The sequence below is a fragment of the Aquila chrysaetos genome, chromosome 23, assembly GCF_900496995.4.
Source record: "Aquila chrysaetos chrysaetos chromosome 23, bAquChr1.4, whole genome shotgun sequence".
Lineage (NCBI taxonomy): Eukaryota > Metazoa > Chordata > Aves > Accipitriformes > Accipitridae > Aquila > Aquila chrysaetos.
This window is the reverse complement of record NC_044026.1, coordinates 19,944,997-19,954,155: the sequence shown is the minus strand read 5'-3', so window position 1 is coordinate 19,954,155 and position 9,159 is coordinate 19,944,997. Positions and strand designations below refer to the sequence as shown.

Here is a 9,159-nt window from a genome sequence, read left to right as displayed (position 1 = left end):
CCGGGACCGGGATCGGGACAGGGACCGGGACCGGGACCGGGACCGGGACCGGGATCGGGACCGGGACAGGGATCGGGACCGGGAGGCGGGCGGGCAGCGCAGTAACCGGCGTAGGGGGTACGGGGCTGTGTCGCCGGTCGGGGCGGGCAGGGCCGGGTCGCTGAGGAGGGTGCGGGGAGGCACGGCGGGGGGCCGGCGGGTTGGGGTCGTGGTTTGCCCAGCCGCCCTTCGGCCGGTGGTGGCAAACGGCTGAAATGGCGGGGAAGAGAAAACCGGCTTCGGGCGGTGGGGGAGCTCCGGCGGGTACAGCCGCTCTCGGCGAGCTGCCTTGGCGAAACGCGGGAAACGAAGACGGGAGCTGTTCGGTCTTGGAAGACGAGGAGGAGTTTGTGTTGCTCCTCCCGGCAAAAACATTCAGGATTCGGTGAATGCGTGGAGAAGTAGCATTTTAGATTCCTATATGCTAAACTCTCTTTCAAGACCAGAAAAGGTTCGGTCCGCTGAATCTTCCATTGTGATTATCTGTAATTAATAATTGTGATTATATTTTCCCAGCCCCACTGAGGAAAGCAGTGCGCATGGCGCGCATTGCGACAGCTAGCCGGGTTTTTTTTCTGCGTGTTGTAGTGTCTGCTATGTGGGTGCTCCCCGGCTGTAGTAGGTAGCTGCTGACAGCTTGTGCTCCGTAAGTTGCCTCGGTTGCTTTGCAAAATACGTGTGGAAACGTGAGGCGCACGATGCCTGCCGCGAGGCAAGCTTCTAGTGTGTCTCTCAGCTGCTGTGAACACGGGTGATGGATGGCTGCCCTGGCCTACAGCCTCAAAGCATCGAGGGAAGTCACAGCTCCAGTGTAGCAGGGGCACACCAGACTGGTACACTGATGAATTTAACTGACGCTGCTGGTATGTTCTCATCATCTCTGAGGCACACTACCTGTCTTGATCATAAACATGTTTCGTGGCAGGAAATGAGTTACAATGCACAGACTGTCATGGATATGATGGGTCGAAATACGCAAGTTGTCAGTAATCAATTCCTCAGTGACATGCGTTATAGACTGCAGCCTTCAGAGGCAATTCATTTGTAGGTTTTATTTGGGCGTGTTTTGCATAGCCATTAGTAATGTACATTGTTGATTAAGATCTAAATTATTGTCATGAACCACAATGTAGGAGCTTATCTCATATATCCTAGAGGTAGTATATTGCATAAATAGTCCAAGCTGCTGGCCCTGAAGCATACCAGAGCAGGCTTTATCAAAATTAGAGTAATTGACTGTGCTGTTCATTAACAGCATAATGAGTATCCTTTTATTTATTCTGAAGCTCAATGAAGTTATTCAAATCAAGCACGTGACTGCTATTGTCAGCAGCTACATTTGCTATTTGACCAATGAATATTCAGACCATGACCTCTCTGCTATTACTTGACCTTGTTTCAGATTCTAGACTGCCTTTTAAAATGAAGGAGTTGGCATCTGTTACTTTTGCTGTTTACTTGTGCAGAACATACATGTAAAATAACACATAATTTGCTGCTTCTTAGATACAGAAGATGGCAGTATTGTGCATTTTACAACGGATGAACCATTGACACCCATGAAAGTTTTGGAAAAAACACAACCAAATGTGTTTCATAAATCTTATTTCATTAAGGAAGTCATCCTTCTTTCAACAGAGTAAGTGCCATAACAATAACCTTCCTTTAAACTACCTGTAAGTCAAAATTGAGAAATCCAATAATTTCTTTCATTTGTATGCTACATTTTGTCATTTTCCCAATATACTTGGGGAAGGAACCATTTTAAGCTTGTAGGGAGATCCTCCTTTTCACTACTGAAATATATAAGAAAATGCAAAATACATCAGCTGTTACAGATAGTCATAATGATTCTGGAAAAAGCTGTCATGCCTCTTTGAAACAGGAATACAACAATTGTGTTTTTCTCCAGTTTGTTTATTAATTTATACACATAACAGCAGATTGATATTCAAGTGCAGGCGCAGAATTCCATACAATTTAATTGATACAGTGTCAGAAAGAAACAATACAGCCATTCCAGGCAAGAGCCATTCACATATCCAAAGTAATGTAGCATTCTGGTCAGTAGTTGTTAGCCCTTATGCTGGGATTATAGACCACAGGCCTTTTCAGGCATAGTTTATTTTTGTGGAAACCTTCAAGAAGTTTGTGGAACTCACTCTTCCATGTTTCCTAAAGAAAAATATACCTGCACAGTATGGCACAATGTGAACCCCATCATGAGAAGGTCAATACCGGCTGCACTGATTATACTTCATAGAGTAGCATGGAACAGAGAAACTTTTCTTCTATAACTTGAAGTTAGGTACCATATTGCACTATAAATCTCTGCACGTCATTTAAGTTCTATGCACAGAACTATGCATGCGCAATAGACCAGCTCTGAGAAGGAGTACCGGTGCTCCATCTAGCACACATTTGCGCTTCATTTTCACGTGGTTCTTCAGGTTTCCATTTCTCGTATTTCCTACCGTTGTGGACTGACGTAAGCAGAAAGCGTTCACTCTCTTTGTTGTATGCCTAAGCCCCGTGTGGAAAAAAAAGAAAGATATGTTTAGTAACCATACAGATTATCTAAAAGTTGTCCTCATCATGATTTTTGCCATATGCTCCAGTAGAAGAGCAGTACCCTTCCTCATGGAATCGTACAGCTTTTATTTTCCTAGCTGAAAAAAATGGACGTAAGAGAAAACGTGGGAAATGGCAGTAAATCACTAACGTGGATTTGGTTGACTCAGAAAATACATGTTGACTAGGAGACATTGAGGAAGTGTGGGTTTGAGATGGGAAGCGGTCAGTTTTTATTGACACTTCGGGGCTGTAGATTGTAGTATAAACTTGGAAGTGGCAGCGGCAGCACCGCCTTTCACTATCCCCTCGACGCTGGAAGTTTCTGTTTGTTCATTCTCAGCGCTAGCCCCGTTGTGGGCGATCCTTGGTGCTTTCTGCTTCAAAGTGCACGTTTCAAGGCAATGTATGTGAGCTCCAGAGAGCCCATCCTTCCCCCACCTGCTGCCTAATGGCTACACTACTGTCTCGAGGGATAAACGATTTTTCACATACTGTCTACTTCTGTGAGCACTGATAAAAACTCCGTCACAATGTAAGTCACTTTCGCATTATTACAATGCTGACAGTGGTGGCGGCCCTCATTCAACACCCTATTCCCCCAAAAGTTACTGGGAAATCTCCCATTTAATGAGACTTAGGCTGGATCTGTATCAGCCCCCCTGGTCTATGGGATGATACTGACATTCACTTAGATCCTAATCTCATCAGCCTCTGAAGTCTGCAAAAGACGTGCAGTGTTTGTCGTTTCCATTGCACCCGGGGAACTGCAAAGCACTGTGTACAATTAGATCTGCAGTTCTCCAGGTACATTTCCATGAGTGACTAATGCTGAGAGTAGCACATTGACTCTCCCCTCATAAGAGTTGAACACGACTACTTAAGACTAAAGATTAACTTCCTCGGAGTTTAGAACTGTTAATTTGTCAAATTTGAAAACTGAGGTTAAGTTTGGCCATAGCTGTTAATTAACTTATATGATAGCTATCAATATTTTACTTTCCTGGGATTTTCCATTTCAAAGACATTGAAAGAAGCAGAAAAGTACATTGCTAATTGCATCGAGAAGATGGAAGGGGTTTGTTTGTTTTACCAGCTCATATGCTTTCTTGAAATTTCAGTCCTCTCTTGATTTGTTTGGAAGTCCAAATTATGGTATACTGCTAAGTATATACATACAGATAATACATGAACTTCTGGAGGTCACAGCCACTGAAAAATATTATAGAGATACTGTTATTTTCAACCAGACAGACAAATTCATTTAGTGCCAAAAGAGAAATAGTTCTTTGCACTAGTTCAATGATATTTCTGGGATGCAGATTGTGCATGAGATTCTGCATGGCTATGACTTGTAGCTCAACAGTAGTTTGGAAAAACAAAATTACTCTAAAAGAGGAACTATTTAGAAATCTAATACCTCACAAAGTGCTGAATTAAAAACATACCTTGTGTATGTGCATGTAGATTGTCATTTGTTCAAGAAAACTGATGCCTGGCTGATTAATCAGTGGCAAACAAATGCAGACATGCTTAAACAGTGCTACATATCTGGCCAAAATGGGAGAAAAGAGGCTGGGCAGAATGTTGTCCACACATGTAGATTTATGACAGGGACACAAAGTGGCAGAATGTCTGTCCTTTTAGATTATACTGATATACTCCATTTGTAACCTGAAAAGTTACAGTGCTTTTTAAGACACTATTTAAAAATGTCATTGATCTGGAGAAAAGTTAGCTTTCTGCTAACACCTGGTCTAGGCTTGCTTGTCCACCTGGCTTGTTTAAAAAACATTCTGGCTTTGCAAAAAGATTTATAGATGTGCAGCAGTCAGTTGCTTATGTGCAGTGCTCTGTGCATATAGAACCTGATAAGCACATGGGCAGTCAGCCGGATGCATTTGACACGCATCCAAGTTGCTGTGCACGTATACATCAACTGCATGATGCTCTCCCTGTGAGCTCTGAGCTGGGGTGTTTATCACACTGCTTCTTCTCCTGGCCTCCTCCCCTCTCCGCTGGAAAAGATCATTTGTCTTGCTGCTTGCCAGCAAGACAAATTGGGGAAAATCAGCCATCCTGGCTGGAAGTCAGCAGCCCTGATCAGGGAATCCAGTCATGTCCTCTAAGGTTGTTCCTGCTGGGCGTCGTGTGCCTCTGATGTACTTTGACACTGGCTCCATGTGATTCCGAAGGAAAGAACTGATTTACAGTGGTTTACAGCAGGGAGAAGTGGTGATGCCACGTATCAACGCTCAGTTCCATTTGCCTTCTGGCAGCAGGGAAACGATGCTTGGCTTTTCTGCTCTGTTCCCAAGTTCTCCAGTATTTTCCCCAAAGGTACAAAAAAGTTCAGATGCTCGTTATTGAAGCAACGCACGTGAATTTAGCATGAAACTGATTACATTCATGTTCTTTTAAGATTTTTTAAATTACAAACTTTACAGAAAACCGATAGTCTTTCATACATTTACATCTTTTAGTGCTCTCCTTCTGATGCATGTACATACAGGGTGTTAATTTAAACTGTCATTAGAAATGAGTACATCACTTTTTTGTTTTCATAGGCATAGATTGAACGTCTAAGCAGATAATGTATCCAATAGTTTTGTACTCAGAACTGGTTGCCTAGTGAGGGTAAACAGATGCCCAGGAATCAACTTGATTTAATGACTTTTAAAGACAGGGTATCAAGTCCTCTAACAGTGGCTTCTAAAAATAAGATTATATTAGTGAAACAGTAAGTTCTCCATTACCTGAAAGTCCAAGTATTCTTACATAGTAAATACTGGTTATCGTTTTCCATAAATTCAGTCCCACAGTTAAGTAAAATTTTCTCACTGGTAGTCATTCTTGTGAAGGTCTTTGGGTTTGCAGTCTCAAGATGCACTTGTCAGTGCTAAAGGACCAACTGAAAGTAGTTTTGAAGTGATCTTCAATTTAGGAACTAACCATTAATCAGAGCCACTACACGGGCAGTACAGCAGCAGAGTGGAATAAAATAATCCTATGTTGCTGCCCAGATTGCAAAGACCGTTCAAGTACTTGTGATACATTTCAGTTTCTGAATTCTTTCTTCTCTGCATTTATTTATTTGTTTTGGTAAACATTTGACTAATAGTGTACAGTGCATGATAGTGTAGAGTGCATATTAAAATATTTTTTAAAATATTAAAATATATGCATGCATATGTGTATACACAGTATGTCATGTCTACAAAACAAGAATATGTCCTTATCCATCATGCTTCCTATGAAGTCCTTTTATTGCACCTCTTCTTATTCCAGTTGCTACTGTAATGATCCTCCGACAGCAAGAAAGTATTTCTCCACCTTTATAACTGTTCTTTTTGTGCAAAGCAGTGCCTCGGATGTGGGTGTTTTTGTGTGGAATGAGGCGTTTGCTCTGCCAGGCTCAGACAAGCTCCTGAGCCAGGATGCAGGAGTGAGACTGGGGCAGGGTTGGGGGGACACAGCACTGGGGTCACCAGGCCAGCCCTTCAGGTGTGCTGTGAGTTCAAAGGCAAATGAGGGGCAAATCCGGAGCCCTGTTTTTTGGGGGCCAGGGCTTCTGTGTTCATCACACATTTCTTTTGGAGGGATGAAAAGGGTGCCCAGTCTTCCTTTATCCTCAAGGGCCCTCTGTGGGGCCAGCCAGTTTCCCAAGGAAGGCGGGTGGCAGTTTCCTTTGGAATCTCTTGGCAGCCAAGCTTCAAATTCACCTGCTGTGGGTGACAACATGGCATCCCACCACCACTGCGCTGGTGCGATGTCCCTCAGGCATCTTGTGTGCTTGTCTGACATTGCATCTGGGGGGAAAAAAGGTTGGCCTGGAGCACTGTGCAAAGTTTTGAATTATTCTAAAAAGGAAGATGGAAAATGAAAAACTTGTTATGGCTTTTTTTTACTACGGAGAAAGGTAGTAAATAGCTAACAGAAGACAGTTGTTTCTAGTGCCTGTTTTAGCTAAAATAACGGGGGTTAATTATTAAACCTTTTACTTGGTTGCTCACTTGTGCTGCTGATGCTTTAATCCTGGGTCACAGAAAGTTTAAGAGTGCTTTACAGGGGAGACTCACTTCTTTTTTCCTCAACTTTTCCACACTGACGGGATGTTACGGGTTTTGCTGCTTACTCTCACTGTAGTTGCCATTGCTCATGCTGAGCTCTGCAAGCCAGGTAAGTTTTGGAGCTGATTCCCATCCTTCCCCAGGTAAATGTAGCTTTGAGTTTATGCCTACAAAGCTGCCAGCTTCTCAGATTTTTATTTTAACTGGTAGTCTCCAGTTTGAAGATTGAATCACCGAGCATTCACTTCTTTTATGAGTTTGCAAATTAAGTACGGAAGTTGATCTCACTTAAAGAGTTCATGGTAAATCTCACTGAGACTCTGTAGGGCTGCAGCTTTTTTCATGCTAGTAACTTCTGTTCTAACCAGGTGATCTGTTAAGACACATTTAGAAGCTGCTGTTTGTGAAATAATTAGAGAAGTAAATGATTTCAAATCCTATTTTGGCTGACTATCAATATATTTGCTTTTTTCTCTTTGTGTCAGATGCACAGAATGCTTTCAAAGTACGGCTTAGTATCAAAACAGCTTTGGGAGATAATGCAGTAAGTAAAGTATCTTCACATATTCTTTCTAACTGAATATCTGCCAAAATAGAAGTAATATATACTGTAAAATTTCTGAAGGCAGCACAAGCAATTTGTTCTGAAGTGTTAATTGTAATAGCTTGCTCAAGGCATGATTCAGGCATCCATTTCTTGACATTTGACTAGCACACTCCTTAAAATGGCATCCTTTAAGAGAATTATAAAGCTTGCCTTTTCATAAAGATAATTTTCTGTCGAAGATTTTTTTTTTTTTCCTGGAAAAACAGTAGAGATGTTACACTTTATGCATGAGAGGTGCTGCATAAATCTAAGTCTGTATTTTGGGAAAAGCACTTCTGCTTGAGAGTGCTAATTGTAAAGTCAAGCATGTCTGGGAAGAGAAGCAGGAAAAGATTGTTAGGTCTTTATGAAATGGGACTTTATGTCAGGCTCTCAGACGAGCATGATCTGTAGAGATCATTCAAGCATATCTCATCAATTCCCTACTAATGTAGGGCTTTGGACAGTGGCTTCTTTTCTCTGCCTGTGGTGCACAGGCTAGTCTCATGAGGACTGAAATGCTTTGGCTTGAATTAAGTCCTTGGGCTTAATGTAGAAGCACTGGTGTGAGAATAAGGGTCTGTGATACATAAGAGATTGGGACATTAGATGACTGAATGGTCCTTCCTGATCTAAAGCGCTATGAAATATGGCAGAACCCAGTACTTAATTTGCAGTTTTGAATGCTTAGAGCAAATCTGCAGCGTGTTACAGGGCTCAGCATAAAATTAGGTATGAAATGTCTTGGGCAGTCGTCTCTGCTGGAAGTCTGGTGTCTGTGTTAGGAGTCCTGGGAAACAAGCAGCAGTTGGTTACATGTTATAAGAGACTGGAGATACGAGAATCTCCCTATGACCGTAGAAGCTGCTCTAAAATTACCCTGAAATATCAGGTAATTTAAACTAACATTAGCAGGGACCTAATTCCGCTGGTAACTTCATAAACCAGAAGAATTGGGAAGAAATATTCAAGATACACGCTAAAGTATTTTTCTGTGGAAATTCATATTGAAGTCAATCCTCTTGGGTGAGAGACTTTAATTAAACAGTACTGCGAACCTGGTTTGTTTAAAAATTTATTAAAAATAGTGTAATCCTATGGCTGAAAATAGGTCAAAATCATTATTGAAGCTCCTCTTGATGATAACTGCTAATGTTTTGATTTAATCTTGGTTCAAAATAGTAGCACAGAATGAAAATTGCAGTTTCCAGTAATGCTCGCTCTTAGTGCTTTTTACTTCTCCAACTACAGTAAAATAAGGGGGTTTTGTTTGATCATTTGTGATTTTTTTATTTTTCATCCAAAAAGAGTATGATGCAAATCATTAATCTTAAAGGCACTTTATATTACAAGAAAAAAGCAATAACTGAGGAGCCTATTGGTTTTTGTAGATAGATGGTAGTTTATTTTATATAACAAAACGTGTGAAAGCCCTAAGAATGGGGCAATCTAGAACAGCATTTTAGAACAATAACATGCTGAAAGTGGTCTGATGCCATGCAAAATTGCCCACAAATAACAATTTATTAAGTGCACAGGTAGTAGTTCCTTTTCATAGCCATTGCAATCTTCTCTGCAAATGACTGAAACTGAAAACTGAAAGTACTATCAAACTGAAATCCATTTTGATTGAAGAATTTGGGACATTTTTAGATTTTATTTATTTATTTTAGCAAAGAAAAGCATAGTACTGTCATTGTATCACAGTAGGACACAGCCAGCTTAGAAGATCTTTGTATGATGCTCTGCTACTGAATTCCATTTCATTCATTTCCAAGTCACTTCAAGCTAGATGATAGCAGAAAACCCTGACACTGTGGGCATTTTGTTCTAGGACTGGCAGGATAACTCCAATGTACATTCAGGGGCGTAGGAAATAATAGGTTAGTGTAG

The 9,159-nt window shown here is 41.4% G+C and overlaps 1 protein-coding gene across 6 annotated transcripts in view; it reads left to right on the top strand.

The window, feature by feature from the left end:
* The first annotated feature begins 190 nt into the window (after positions 1 to 190).
* CLTRN (collectrin, amino acid transport regulator) overlaps positions 191 to 9,159 on the top strand; it is a 29,467-nt gene continuing 20,498 nt past the window's right edge. For 2 of the 6 annotated variants that reach the window (XR_005931220.1, XM_041119530.1), the window contains exons 1-2: positions 3,668 to 6,789; positions 7,166 to 7,224. Coding sequence is in view for 5 of the 6 variants with exons in the window: in XM_041119530.1 (XP_040975464.1) it covers positions 6,723 to 6,789; positions 7,166 to 7,224 (126 nt within the window). In the remaining variant the exon portion in view is untranslated. Of the gene's footprint in view, positions 903 to 1,545; positions 1,679 to 3,657; positions 6,790 to 7,165; positions 7,225 to 9,159 lie in introns of those variants that run through there. The other 4 variants (XM_029999171.2, XM_029999170.2, XM_029999169.2 and 1 more) reach the window with 4 other exon arrangements.